This window comes from Dicentrarchus labrax, unplaced genomic scaffold (assembly GCF_905237075.1).
Source record: "Dicentrarchus labrax unplaced genomic scaffold, dlabrax2021, whole genome shotgun sequence".
NCBI classification, from domain to species: Eukaryota; Metazoa; Chordata; class Actinopteri; family Moronidae; genus Dicentrarchus; species Dicentrarchus labrax.
In genome coordinates, this window is record NW_026136705.1 from 10,141,998 (window position 1) to 10,158,094 (window position 16,097).

At 42.3% G+C, this 16,097-nt stretch overlaps 1 protein-coding gene across 3 annotated transcripts in view; it reads right to left on the reverse strand.

Annotated features, from left to right (window-relative positions):
* Positions 1-1,174: 1,174 nt before the first annotated feature.
* LOC127363643 (vacuole membrane protein 1-like) overlaps positions 1,175-16,097 on the reverse strand; it is a 56,582-nt gene continuing 41,659 nt past the window's right edge. For all 3 annotated transcript variants that reach the window (XM_051400382.1, XM_051400380.1, XM_051400383.1), the window contains 2 exons: positions 5,331-5,433; positions 1,175-4,139 (listed from right to left, as the gene is read on the reverse strand). In XM_051400382.1, coding sequence (XP_051256342.1) covers positions 3,996-4,139; positions 5,331-5,433 — 247 coding nt within the window. In that variant the 3' untranslated portion in view covers positions 1,175-3,995. The remainder of the gene's footprint in view (positions 4,140-5,330; positions 5,434-16,097) is intronic.

Sequence of the window (16,097 nt, forward strand, 5' to 3'; positions counted from 1 at the left end):
CCGTAATGTGATTTTGAATAAAAAAAGGGAAGGAAAAAAAAATCCACACGGTCAGCATAATTTAATGAGACAGAGTGTGAAAGGAACTAAGTGGATAACCAAATGCAGAGTGGGCTTTGAGTGGGTGGGTGGTGGATGAAGTCAGTGATATTTCAGCATCCCTCAGTGGTTAGCCTGCTGACAGGGGGGGGACTGGAGTGAGAGACAGTTAGGGGGTGGTGTGCGCAGGGGGTTGAGGGGGTGGGACGGTCACTGTGCCAGAAATTAAACCAGCGCCACCGGATTCAACTGTAGTATATGTAGAGCATATGGAGAGATCAGAGGGAGAAAGAGAGGAAGGACAAAAGCAGTGTCATTATTTGAATGTCAGTCCCCCAGCCTGTTTGGACAGGCAGGATTTGCATGTTGGGTTTTCAGCCAGAGCCCTGGGGCAGGGTGGGGTGGGGTGAGGTGGGTGGAAATAGTCATCTTCATGGTGCTAAGGGTGTGGCTGCTCTGGGAACGGGACTTTTCTCGACAGGGGTCTCACAGCACAGGTCACACGTCTGACCTCAGGACACAAGATCACGCAGTGTTCGCACACACCAATGTCAGGCTCCTGTTTTCTTTTTTTCACTTCATAATCACAGAACTGATCTGAGATCAAAACCATCATGCCATAATAAAATGTATATGAACTGTATATAGTGTATAATGAGACATGAATTTGTGATTAATGTATTGTTTTTTGTCCAAATAATGTAATAATTCTGCTATAACAGATTTTATACCTAAATGTAGGTCATAGCAAACATTTTGTATAAGTAGCTTTTTCAGTAGAATAATTTTGCAATAAAACACTTAACTAACGTTTGACATTAATATTTACTAATACAAGTAAAGTGTTGAATTTAAATACAGCGACAGGAGCATAAGTGTAGCTATAATTCACAACTCATAGCAAAGGCTTAACCTGGAATCTGAAATCGAGATGATGTCAGTGTGGAGGGAGCAAATCAGTAATGTGATAAGCGTTTGGATGTGAAACATTAGACGGGGAAATCGGAGTTGTGATGGACTCGGTATCCTCCTTGTCCCTCTTTCTCGGCTGACATGTGAGATTCTTTGGAGGCCTGAGGGTCAACACCGGCCTGGTGTGGTCAAAACTTATCACACAATGAACAGAACACCAATCCTCTTTTCAGCAGACTTTATTTATAGTGAAAGCAGATGGAAAGAAAACAGTGCATACACATTTTAAATAACCCAGGTACAGACACCTATTAAACCAGAAATACAGACAGTTACACATAGAAATATAAACAGAATTTCTAGACAAACATGCACACACACATTCAGACAGGCATGCCAAAAGGGGGCTCCCTTATGAAACAGGACATCCTGAAACTGCCAAGAAAAACACTCTGCACGCCAGCGAGCCATTCCAGTGTTATCCAATGATTTTGCTTTTATGACCAGGAAAAAGTTTTACCCTTTTGCTCTGTTCTAGAGAAAAAATAAGAAGAATCTAAAATAAAACTGAGGCTTTGCGGCAAAAGTATCCACTGGTCAAGCAATGATTTTCAGCTTTGTATAATTACCAATTTGTGGCCCTTAGAAAAACACCCCCTCAAGAGAGTTGTTCCAATAAAATGCAGCCTCCTACAAAAAAGTGTGTATTGAGCAACAGAAGAAAGTACTAAAAAGAGAAGAAGGAAGTGTAAAAGGGAAGGGGAGAGCTGGGTGAGCACTGTGTGTACCATACCTAGGACAGGATGTCACAATGTGATGTGTTGCAATAAGGTGTGTACTATCAGGATTCTCTGGAAATTCAAGGGGACAGGGCCAACTCTCTCTCTCTCTCTCTCTCTCACACACACACACACACACAACACACACGTACAGAAGTATACTATTGACATCACTACATCTGCATTTGCAAACATGCGAGAACACAGTTCCCCACATAAAACCACATAAAAACCCTCAGAGACGTCAGCATGGAGGAAATAAACAATAGACCCATGTCTCTGACGTTTCACAAGCGGTTGGGATAAAGAGAAGTGACATCGCAGCACACGCCTCTAAATGGGAACTGATGCTAACTGAGACAATGACAATAACAGAAGGAGGACAAAACAGGATGCTGGTCAGATGAAAGAGCCCGAAATGTCAGACAGCCTACAGACTGTTGTCGCCTTGCAATCTTAACAGCCAACACCAGTCTGATAAGCTATCTGACAGGCCGAGAGAGTGACGGACATGCCTGAGACGTACGCATGTACGGACACGACAACAATGAAAAAATAAAAAAAAATAAAAAATAAAATAATAAGAATCCTAATCCGACTTACCATGACAGGAGAAAAGAGGAGATGTGAATGTTCTGACTAGAGCTGGTGCAGAGCGCAGGGTTCAGCCTGCTCAACAGTACCCCTCTGTTTTGAATCTACTCGAGTGATTCGTCTCCTGGCTCCGTGACTGGGGCAGTGCAACGAGTTCATTCGAAGGTTCAGCTGAGGTAACGGCACAGACGCTTTTCACTGTGCGCTTGAGGGTTTTTTTTTCTCCCTCCTGCTTGTGCCTGCTCTAGCGCCCACTGTGCTCAGTCCAGCGTAGCACAGCAGCGGTACAGAGAGGGAGAAGAAAATAGCACATTTCACTGGCAATTATGAAAAAAAAAAAAGAAAAGAAGGTACGGCATGTGTCGAGAGCCAGCTGACGTTATCCGATGAGCAAAAAAAGGCAAAACATGAACACTGATCATATGAAATGCAGAGTTTTGTTTTAGGAGCTGATCATGTAATGTCCAACATGAGCTTGCTGTCCTCATCTGGGGTAAAAAGGATTTTTAAAAAAGCTCTGTGGACAAGTGAAGACAAAGAAAAACACTTACCATGACACAGACTGTCTCTAAGTTAAAGGGAACAGCTATCTGCTATACTAAGACTTCCAGGCAGACTCCTAGCCTATTAGTGGAGCACAATCTGCTTTAATCCATAAAAGATAAAAGGGAGAGCAACAAATGTGGCAGCCACGCTAGCGCAACCTACTATCTCCGTCTCGCTCTCTGTCTCACACACAGCCGTAGATCTGATTCAATATATGGCTGCATCTGGTAAAGTAGCCCCGGGCTGACTCATGTGCTCTCTTCCTGGAAGCAGAACAATAAGGGCAGACAAAGGGACCAGCAGGGTGATTCATGGCCGATTTATCATTTCTCATCCAAAAGTACCAAAACGGGCTTTACGGCACAGACAAAAGAAGTGGTCATCTAAAGCACCATGAACAGCATGACACATTCATTAACATCTCTACTAAGACTGACTTCTACAATATGTAGAAATGAGATGGCTCTTAAGTGGACACAATTATTTACAGACAATGTACATGTCTTATTTACCGAAGCCAATACTGCACAGCAACTCTACAGTACAGTCATAAATACAGAATGTCTTATTAATAATCTGGAAAACATAGATAATAAATAAACAGGTTATTGAACAAATTACTGTGCGCTGGTTTTACAGAACACACCTCATAATCAAAAGTAACAATCCTAGCTTATTCAAGTAAGTTGAATTCAAGTGACTCTATGGTCATCTATGGACATTCAGACTTTAAAGTTCTTCTAGTGGAACAAACAGTGAAGCTTAAGGCCTAACTGAGAAGAATTATTGCCAGCAGCTTCTTCTCACGTGCTTAGGAGCTGCTAAAAGCACCAACACAGGCACTTAACAACACAACAGCTTACTTACATGCACCCCAACAAGCACCTACCTTACAGAGAACAATCACGGAAATCACTACCAAATGCAAAGCCTTCAAAAGCAAGTAAATGGAAGTCCGAGTTTTAACATAAACAGGTTGCTACAATAACAAAAGAGAAACCAGATGGAGGCTGATATTTTGCTTCAGATAATGGTGGGGCATCAGCCAGGAGTGAGAGCAGAAATTAGTAGAGGAGTGGTGGGAGCTTTGGAAGTTGATGGTTTGCCGTGATCGCTAGCTGGCCTTCACTCCGTCTTGCCCTCCGAGTACTTCTCCTGCTGCTTGCGCTTGGCGTAGCTCTGGGCCATGGAGTTGACAATGGAGCAGACAAAGAAGCATACCATGATGACCACAACCTTCTCAAAGAGCCACGACAGCCAGCTCTCCTCCTGCCAGGAACCACAGAGAGAGCAGAGAGAGAGGAGAGGAGCTCGGTCAGTAAGTTTGAGGGCCACCTCCCTCACCCCCCCTTCACCCCACACCCTGCTCTCCCCTCTGCTCCTGATGCTGTAGGCTAGGTGGGGATCCAGCTCCATGTGCAGGACAGATAGCGATCAGGGGTAATAAAACACGCGGCAGCCCCCACCATCCTCCCTCCTAACGCCCCCACTGACCCCAGCCTGCAGCCTGCCTCCACCAAGTTAAATTGCCTCGCTTCTCTCCTGTAACTGCAGGAGGCTCAAGTTACAAGAAAAAAGGAACATTGTTCTAGAAATGCCTTAATCTGTCCTTGTGCAACTCAGTCATATCCTTTTTTTCTTCTCCTTCCTAGTAAGCGCATAAAAAAAGAAAAATCGTTTTCAATGAATCACTTAGAGCAAGAGAGAGAAAGAGGGAGTGAGAACTAGAGAGGAGGGAAAAAAGCTTTGAAAGAGAAATAGGCTACAGCTACAACTGGCTTTTTTGTTCTAGACAGGGGGGTTTTGATGGATTGTCACTGGGGGGGGGGGGCTGCCCCCGCCCCAGTCTACAGTCAGTGCTGGGTTCAGGCGGGGCACTGAGTGCAAGTGTGTGTGTGACACATAGGGGAGTGACCACACTCACACACACACTCTCAATTGGTAAGATGGAGCATGAGTCAGCACGCCCCGCGCTACAGTAGTACAGTTCAATACAGCGAGTGGAGCCAGACCCCACACTGGCCCCTCTCCTCCTCCCCTCTTTCTCCTCCCTCCTCTCCAGCCCGCCCAGTGCAGTGCTAACCTACTCTGTCATTCTGGCCCTAAACAAGCCTCTGTAATCTACTGTATCACTACAGGTTATAGTAAAATCTACAACATCAACATTTCTCTTCTGAACATTAAATTAGGTTTAAAAAACATATATGAAACTGACATTGAAATTTTATTTGAAAGCGAACAGTACAGGTAAAGAGGGTGAAAACAGGATGAATTGTGTTGATGAAAGAAAATAGGTCAGAGATATAAAGGAAGGCTTAGATAAAGAGAATAAAGGGACACAAAAAAAGTGGAGGGAGAAGGAGTGGAAGAGGCAAAAGTAAGGGGGCCGCATTCTTTTCTTGGCGCGCACACGTGAATGAATAGAGGCTGTGAGCTGGGGGCTGAGGCCCCTGTACTTACAGTTGGGATCCCCTCTCCAGCGTGATGGTGCAGCTTGGCCTTCTGGGCCTCCAAGTACTCCCTGAAGGGCTTCTGCAGTGCCGCACCCAGCAGTGGAACAGCTCTGCCTCAACCAACAGAGAGAGAGAGAGAGAGAGAGAGAGGGAGAGAGAGAGCGGGGAGAGGGGTGGGGGGTGGGGTGGGGTGGGGTGGGAGGAAAAGGAGGGAAAGAGGGAGGGAAAGAAGAAGAGAGAAAAGGGGGGGGGCATGTGGGGAAGAGGGGTGATGGGGGGGGGGCACAAATCACGTCACATCATTGTTACTCACCAGCCCAAGGGCAGCAACAAAGGGAGGCATGCTGTCCTATGTCCTGTACAGTGTCGGTCTCCCCGGCTTCCTCTCTCCGAGAAGAGAGAAACACGGAGAGAGCAACGAGTGCAATCCCTTCACTGCTCATCCCCACAAACACACACACACAGAAAAAAGTACAGACTGTACCACAGCTATAGAAAAATAGTGCTGCACAAAAACAAAACAAAAAACAGAACAAAGATTTTTCTTTAAAAAAAGGGAAAAAAGCTGAAATAAAGTTGGCTGGTCCTCATACAGCAGCCGGCGGCAGCAGTAGTCACCCACATTCTCCCGCTCTGTTCTCCTCTCCTCTCCTCTCCTCTCTCTCACACACATACTCGGCTTCCTCTCCCTCTCACACACACACATCGGTGAACTCGTTCAACTCCCCTGCAGTGCCTCCTCTGCCGCTGCAGCGAGGAGAAATGAATGACTTCTCAGAACTCTCACATTTATCACGAGTGGTTCCTGTAAGAACTGGTTTGAGCCAATTAATGAGGAAGTGAGTCGTACCCGAACTGTGTCATCACTGGCTGAGATCTGGGGGGATGGCCCACAGAGGGAGGCGCTCCTGTAAGACGGCCCATATTAGGAAAACCCTTTACAAGATTTAGCCACCAACTACAAGCATACTACTACCCCCCTGCTCTCTCTCTCTCTCTCTCTCTCACACACACACACACACACACACTCAAAGAAGAAAAAAAAAAAAAGAAAGACGCGAGAGACTGCAGAGAATGCCCTAGAATAGCGAATCAGTGGCCCATCCCTAGGCTGGAGTTAGTGATTAATCACTAAACAAATACATACTAAAGACCTTCACTTATTCTCTTTTGTGGCTATACACAGTGAATTACATCCTCTGAACTATTGTTTTAAAACATTCCTCATGTTCTACTTGTACGTCTTTTGTTCATGTTAGGGAGGCATCATCAAAGCTCAGAGACACATCAAAGATTTTAGGGCAGGTTTGCGTGGGCAGTCATGTCACATACGGTTGAGTTTATAGCTGATAACTTTCTCTGAAGGAGGCTAGTCATTTCCGCCCCCCCCGATCCACACACACGCAGATACACGTACACACACCTATGTTATGGTGAGAAAAAAACTGGTTGTGTTAAATGATTGAGTTTACAACAAGGAAACCTTTTAGTAATGATTAACTTTATACCAGGTAATGGATATCCTACATGTGAATGGGCATAAAGCAGACAGGAAGTCTAACAGATGGATCACGCTTTAAATTACACAATAGAAAATGGTTAGGACACACGGTATCAAAAATCAAGCTAGAATTTTCTTTTGGAGGGAAACAAAGCCTCTCCTATTCCCATCCCCCACTTCACAAATTCCTAACATCTATACACACAGAAACTTAAATAATTAAAAAATATATAACCTGGATGAAAAGTTGAATATGAGATTGCACAAGAAAGATTAGAAAACACTGGGAAAACACACTAGTTCAGCAGATAGAAGTAAACAGGCAAGAACAAAGAGCGAGAGAAAAAGTTTTCAGAAATGGCGGGCGAATCATCTCCTACACGATGAGCAATACTGAGTCATGAGCCTGGGCAAATCCACCAACAAAGAAGCCCAAAGCTAGCAGTCTAAAACACGTTTTTAATGCCTCAGAGTCAGGGCTGTCTCTTGGTCTTTCCATTAAAAATCTGATGATTTTGTGGCTTTTGGGAATACATTTTCACTTTTTGCAGAAGGGGTTGTGAATTTGATGGATTTAAGAATTTCTACTGTAAGTGTATTCATAATTTATCCGTGAGTAACTGTGCTTAACATCTTTGTGTTTCTGTGGAAGAAGTTCAAAAGAGTATTTCTTAATCTGATATCAAATGAACTTCCTGTTAACTGGAATTAAATGAGACATGTGTGTAACTTGTGCATGCATTAAATATATATAATAAATAGTATTATACTGTAAAGTACTGTAGCTGCTGCAAATGTTGACTTTAATGTTCAGTAAAAGTTTGGAAATTTAAAACAGTATTTATAGTTCTTTCTAAATTGAGACGAGGCGAGAGAGGGAAAAACTAGAAGCTGAAATTTATAACAGCCATAAGATGTAATTTGGCAAACATTAAGGGTGATCTATTTACTCAGCAGCTACTGAACAAACTTTAACAACTGGTTTGTTATAATCCTCTGCTTTAAGTGAGAGTAACAGAAAACTCCACACTTGCATCCGTTTTCCTCAGCAAGGTTCTGAAACACTGTGGCCTTGAGAAACAGGGAAATAAATCAATTTGAACAAATCTATTTACAGCACTCATGTAAAAAGTAAAAAAGTAAAAAGTCAGATTTTTACACTCTAAAAACTTTTGCCAAATTGCTGTATTAACTATAAAAGCTAATTTCTAACAAAAGCTGATCTTATTTTATTGCATGGCGGGCATCATTTAGTAAAAAATACTGATGTAGTCCTGTAGAAGAGCATGTATGTGTGTATGTGTTAATTTAGTTCTTAAATCTATAAAGTACTCATGATGAAAATAAAGCTCATAGATTCATGTCTCTAATTTTATTTAATCAGATTTAACATAAATGTGCCTAAAATTACATACATTTTCAAGTTTTTGTCTTCAACAGTTTTTCTCGTCATTAAATGTGGCAGTAAAAGACAAAAAACTGACAATGGATTTTTCACCATTTACATAAGCAATTCTTGTATGCATTTTGTGAGTCTGTATCCAAAAACATAAATGGGCATAACAAATTTAGTATAAAGTATAATAGGCAGTGCAGTAAATCCAAACAGATCCATAAAATATGACTCTTCTCACTTTATTCTTATAAAGAGAAAAAATATGAGATAGTTAAAAAGGATAATAATTACAATAATGAAAAGTCTTAAAATGTAGGTGGTTTTACAACCTGAAAAGCCTGCATGTGTGGATCCTATCAAACTTTATAACAGTTGTTCTCCAATTCCTTGAATTACTTCCAGAAGTTGTGCAAAAAGCATACGGTGGTCCACTTGCCTGGATTATAAAACTGATTCCCAGTAAATATATGTGGCTTATTATCAACACTATATGTGTATTTTATATACCTGAACATATTCTTAAACATAAACAGTGTGTGTGATAATTCATTTCCTAATCAACCTCAAATAGGTAACGTGTAGGATTCCAGATATAGAACAGTAAATGATAGTAGCTCCATCCAGTCCCTAAATGAATCAATACATTAAGAAGAAAGAAAAACTAACACAATTTTTTGCAAATATATATGTGTTTAGCAGTCAAAAATAAATTAAAGATTTATTAGATGCAACAAGGACACTTGTATTCAAGAACCTATCAGATGTAAAGAACAATAAAAGCTAAGGGGTTATGCATAAAATGCAGAATTGTAGCAAAAAGAAAGAAATTTAAAAAACATGACTATACTGTATGTGACATGTGTAAAGCAGAGCTCTGCAGCTTAAACAGCTTAATTTAGTTTTTTAGTTAGTTAGTTAGTTAGGCTATATGATGAGTTCAAATAAAACAGAAAACAGACATCTACTGTCCATACACGTCTGTTCAAGTCTGTGCCACATAGGTTAACACAATGACTGTGTGTTTGAGAAGAGGATTACCACTTCATCCAAGAATAATTTAAAAGTGGCCCAACACAGTTTGATCAATATTTTTGGGACATTAACAGCTCTCGTCCTGAGGAAAAACCACAGCACCACCGCCGTCCTACAATGCCTCCAACTGATCACTTTTTTCCATTTTTCCAAATCATTCTCAGTGCGGTCAAACAGTACAACTGTGCAACATAAACATATGAGCAAGAAACTGTTTGTATCAGGGTGTTTAGTGAAATTCAACAATGCTGCCAGTTAGTGGACTTTACAATCAAAGTCAATTTTAGATTAATGCATCAAACCAATGAAGCAATAATTTCATTATGTGACCTGCTATTCTGGATTTGTAAGGATAACTAATTAGTTTTCATCTCACACACACACACACACACACACACACACACACACACACACACACACACACACACACACACACTTATTTAAATCAAAGTATAAATATTTAATTTCTTTGTAGAAAACTAAATAATTTTAAATAATAAAGACAAATAATGCTAAATATTAAAAGGTAAGGGATTATTGAAGATGCTGATATTTTGTGAGATCTCTGACCTCTGCAGCTTCCCTTCTTTCTCAACACAACAGGACTCATAACCTCCATCTGCTAAAAAAAAACCCTGAACAGAAATTGAAAAAAAAAACTAAAAATAAATGCCTGTGAAGGACACAAAAGCTTTACACTTCAGGTTACAAACAGATGTTTCTAAGGAACAGCCACCCACTTGTGCCTAATTTTAACTAAGAAAAACTAGCACATACAGAATTTGTATCTTTTGGAGTATAATGCTTGTTGCCGGGCTGCAGGTTACAAAACAGCATCCTCTGCGCTGGATGTATGACTCTAAAAATTACAATTAGGTACCAAAAGCTACATATCTGGTCTCACAACGAATTGAAATTTACTTTTTTTGTTACTGAAGGCTATTCCAACCTCCACTCTCACTGATAACTTTCACCTGCAATAAGACAGTAATGACGGTCTGTCCCTTAACCAAGGAAAGAGGCTCCCTCGATCAATTATCAGTAAAGAAATGAGGGGGAAACAAGGTTTGGAGATATGGAGGGAAAACCCACATCTCTCAACTTCCTGCAGCCTGATTATTGCTGTGAAGGGTTAATTTGTGCACGCCATCTCAGCTTCTCATTTTTTAATGAACTATCATTTCCTGCTGCTGTTCACAGAGTATGAAGCATATTTAGGCGTTCTGTGTTCGTTTGGTGAGAACTGAATTCCACAAGCCATGAGTCAGAGGCGACCTCTGACCTGTCTGCCCCTTCTGAAGGCTGCCACCTCCAATGGCACTCCAACACACACACACACACACACACACACACACACACACACACACACACACACACACACACACACACACACACACACACAGACACACACACACACACACACACACACACAATTTCTTGTTCTTTATGTTAATGGAACCCCAAAAGTGCACACACGCAGGCACACACAAGATCACACACGTGCCCTGACGTTCAAGGCAGGGGAATGATAGAGAACAAGGGCTCACATGACAGCCAAACCCTGGCCAGGTCCAACTGGTTACAACATCATCACAACAACTGGCTTAGGCAATCGCTAGTGTTACCCAATGCTCCACAGGGCCACAGTTCACACCTAACATAACAGCACCAACACTGCAAGACGCACACGCACACTGTGGTTAGGCGGCGCTCTGACCTGAGGTACTGAAAACCGGACCTCTACACCATCTCAAACATTGTGCAAAGCACTGACTCATTTCTTTTTATCTGCTCATGACTAGATAAATCACAACTGCTCCAATTAGATTTTATTAAGTGTTAAAATAACAGAATAATGGAATTATGGAAAGAGAAGTGTGTTTTACTTTACTGTTAGAAAAATTTGGATTCACGTGCAAATGTTGTAAGGTAATATCTGTGTGTGTGTGTGTTTGCCTGTGTGAGTGTGTCTGTTCCTCCTCCAGTTCAATCGGGATTTTTCCCAGTGACTTCACCACTAAAGCATGGAGCCCACTCCTGAACGGAGATCCCCCTGCCCAGTGTGTTTATCACATCCCTGCTCCACAGCCATCCATGTGTCAGCCAGCACACACACGTACACACATATACACAAGCTCGGACACATGCTATCCTCTTGGGAGCCGGCAGTGCTGCCAGGAAATCAGGGGGCACCAATTATAGCAGTCTATTATTCCTCTCACTTCCCAGACAGCCACATAAAACAGCCCTCCAACCCCTATGACCCCCCAGGTTCAGGTCGGCATGCCCACACAGACCCTTTCTGGTCTGGGGTGTGGAGGTGTGTGGAGTTGCTGGGTCACTGCATAACCAGGCCTGGACCCTTCCAATGGTGAGAGAGGGTTGTTCAATGAGTCAGATGTGACTGGAGACACATCCAGACAAGTCATACTGCTACATGTAGAGCGGCAGTGACAGGCAGGCTGGAAATAGAGAAGCAGGAGGTGCAGGATCAGATGAAGAACAAGATGTTTAGGGCATCGCTGGTTACTCAGAGCTCCTCCATCCATCCTGTTATGTCATGCTTGGAGGAATGGCCGCTGTAAGGTATCTATGGTGACACTGCTTCCTATGGGACTATGTCTAGCCCTCTAACACCTAATGATCTGGTGATAACCACATCTACTGTATTTCTACTTAAATGTACACTTTATTAGTCCCAAATGGGAACCTTTGCAGCAGAAAACCCAAGAAAAGTGAAACACAGAAGAGAGGGTTAAATGAACACATTATGACATGTTAAATAAATGCAAAGGGCAGAAACACACCAAAGAAACAAGGTCATGGGGTGGAAAATTCATGGCACATGGAATAAATGAGAACTTGAGACCATGTGAAGCTCAACTGTCCCATAAACGCGATGTATGTCACTAATGTAACACAGCAGGTTAGCCAGCGAGCACAGACTTTTTCAGTATAAAGTACACCGTATAGAGTCTGTGTGGTTCATATACATTGTGACATACTGCATAGATAACCACATAGGTTACTACGTACCTGTCAAAAGCCACAACCTGCTGTATATCTTCCGCTTCAAAACTATGTTCTGCTGTATATGTGAGTGTATCACAAAACATCAAGGAAGCATTCAGCATAAAGACAGGCAGCAAGGTCAAATAAATAGTTTTTTGTAACAAGTTAAATATGTTTGTACATGACAGAAGGAAAACTTATTGTCAAATTTCCAAAAGTGAATATAGTTATTTGATTTACTTTCTGATCAGTTGTTAATAACCTTGCATTTAAGTTTACATGCTGCAGAGGTTGTGGTTAGAAGCCACTGTGTGAAGACAAGTGAAAGTTTCTCATGTCTGTGCATCAACATGCAGGAACAACCCTGAAGAAATGCAGAAAATCTAGCTAAAAACTATTATTTCCAAATAAAATATATTGTGTGAATGTGATTTAAGATCCAATAGCAGTCTAGTCCTAAGTTTTGCAAAGTAATAAATTGTGTTGAGTGGTGAATCTTTGAGGTTTAACAAAATAAAATAATAAGAAAATGATTTATATGTCTGGAATAAAACAAATAAAACACAGCCTCCTCATAATTAAAATTTATGGTTGGCCTGGTTTTCATGGATTATCCACAACTGGACAATACCGAGCATATTTACTAACTATCTCCACTCCCTCTCCATAATTTGTCGCTGTTGTGAATTGGTCTGATGGGGGACAATATGTCTGTTTTGACTGAGTTGTGGTGGATGCAGGATGGAGAGGGAGAGGGGTCCGGACGGCAGCCCGGCTGGCCTCTGAGTCAGGGTCTGTCTGGGATGACTCCTCTGATAGATCACAGACAGACACACATACTCGTGACAACTGGTGAAATACCAGTACACATTACGATGTTCACAGGATTTACAAAACAATACACTTCAGTGGATGTTGCTGATTAAGAGCTCGAGGTCACGTTGTGTTCCCCTGACAAATGAGCCGCTCTAAAAATGAATCAATAGCTTACTGTTTCCTAAAACAACATACAAGCCGGCTGCCATCCTGGTGAATAAATACATTAGTAATTTCATAGCCTTGACCTGATCATGTGTCGTAATGATTTGATGATTGAGCAGCATGTGAAGTGTGGCGCAGAGTGAGAATGGCGACCAAAACAAGTGAATCAGGGATGAATAAAGCAGGAAGTCCTGGGACACACACTGTGCCCGAGAGGCTCATAATATGACACCTGACCTGGAACACACATCTGACCTCTCCCTCTCTTTGTGTCTTAAACTTTTTCTCACACAAACACACATACATACACACTTACTCATCAGGACTACAATTACATTCAGATCTTTGTGTACCCCTTCTGACAGCCCCTCCCTCTGTGTGCTATTAACCGCAGAAATAGGCCTACGGTATAGGGTCTGAACAATAAGTCTTCTTGAGCGATTGAATATTATTCTAAATGTCTGTGGTAAGACCTTTTGGCTCAGAGTCAAAGCTCTCTCTGAATGTTACTGCCTCTGTATTTCTGTCAGAGCTTGTGGGCCAAGGTAATCAGAGAGGAAGTGGGAGAGATGAGAAAATGGACACCCTGCTGGGCCTCGCATTAAACTTAACGACGTTGTATAAAAAGAGAGTCGGCTGCGACCTGCCACTCCATCCCTCACTCCCACTGTCTCACCCAGTTTGCCTCTGATTCCGTCATCCTAAGCGAGGCATCTGACTGTAGAAGAGAGCAGGGCAGGCTGTCGAAGGACTGATCAATGCCATCTTTGTCAGGGCGCGTCTCAGGTGACCAGAGCACCCAGTGACTAATGATGATTAGGTTAACGGGAAAATGTTGCTCATATGGCTTGAGGAGGACTATTTATAGGATCAGTGAGGTGACAGAGGTGTAAATGGTTAAAGAAATACACTGACTTTGTCTGTTAAGGTGCAATACATCACCACATGAAATAACCAGAGGAAAAAAGATTTAGCATGGTAAGCAGTTCACTTGTCCTGTATGTCATTACACAAAAATATACTGATCAATCAAAGAAATTCTTTCCCCCAAATTGGCACATTCTGCTTCACACAGACGTACAGAGAACATTAAAAAAAATCCCTCCCTGCTTACTGAATGTGAACACAACAGCTACCTTCAACCCAGACAACACCACATTCAGTATGAAACCACACAAACCTAGTTTCTATATGAGTTAGGTGAGCGCGCTCAAGATGGGTAAAATTCAGTGGAAACAGACTCTACTACTTTTACACTCACAGATAACTGTACTGCTGTGAAAACCCAGAATAGTTCTATTTGCATGGTTCTCAGCAATTTCACTTCTGCAGTAACCAAACTTTGCTTGAGTTGTTTGATAGTTAATGTCCAGAAGAATGTCCGTTGACCTACAGACTATCAGAAAATAGGAATGCTAAATGAAAACTGATTACATTAAAGTTCATGTTTCAGTCTTTCTTAAAACGATAATTGGGTGTACACTGAAACAGGCTGTAATCATCCCTCCTGCCCATACTGGCATGATCCCTTCCCAAAGTGTGCTTTCAATATAAGTGGGTGATGGGGGACAAAATCCACAGTCCTTGTTCTGTGTATTCAGAAGTTTATTTGAAACTAATATGAGGCTTCAACAGTCTGAGGTAAAAAAATCAAGTGAGTATCTTCAAAAGTTTTCTTTTTATTCAAAAATTCGCTCACATAGACAGAATCAAACAGTGTAAATGCAGAGAGTCATTTGAAAGCAACTGAACTCTGTAAATTGATTTGTGTGTACTCCACTAACAAAGTTTGAGTACCTAATTCAGGTTTAACAAGACCATATATCTTTAACCCATGAAAATGCTGATTGTGATTTGGAAAGTATGACCAGTATGATCCAGCTCATGCAACCCCCGGCTGCCCTGGCCTGACCTTTGACTCTCTCCCCTGGCCTCCCTCTGAGCAGGGCCACCAGCCTGCGGTGAGCCTCTAATGCTGACAGCCTTGTGTGGCAGGAACAGCCATCTGCAGGTCCATTGTGCTGGTAATGGACTCCCGCCTTAGAGATAGACTCACATGGAAATGCAGGCATTCTCATGGAAACGGGTACCCCCCCACCCCGTTCGGCCCCGGCACACCGGTTTCTGCTGGATAACCTTTTCAGGTCTCGACTCTTCCTCTCTGCACCTCAATGCCTTTCACCCCAAGAGCCTGACAATGATAGTCCCTCCCTTGACACATGAGTCTGAAGGATTTGTCAAGCTCAATGCAAGACAAGGTTTCTTGTCTCAATGCAAGACAAGGAGAGTGGCTAACTCAATCAAGATGATGGATTATTGAGAACAGTCAAAGGGAAAAGCCAGAAGATGAGATACCATCAGATAAAACTGTAATAGTTTTTCTTTTCCACATTCTCACAAACCTACCCAGCACCCTAACTCACCGCACACGTTCCATCCCATCCCATACCTCTACAGAAACTAAACTCAGTCCCACCACCGTCACCACTGACAAGGTGTAAACACACCAGACTCCTGCAGACGGTGAATCACCAGCACTTCAACACCAAAGCCACCCAATGGGCCTCATCACTACAGCTGTGTTCATAATTATGGAAGACTTCTATTTTTTCCTGTTCACATATCATCACACATGGCTGCTGAAAAAGTGGCACGAATCAGAGTCAGCGACTCACAACAGATCAAACGAGGAGCCTGGAGGCCCAGACAGCATGTCAAACACAGGAAAGCTCCCTGTTCCATTACTGCATGCAGTGGGTGATTTGGAGCTTTTTCTCCTGTACATCACCACCTCACTGGCTGACGAAGCCCCAGCTGAGATAAGGGATAGGAGGACAGTGAGGATTGGGCAC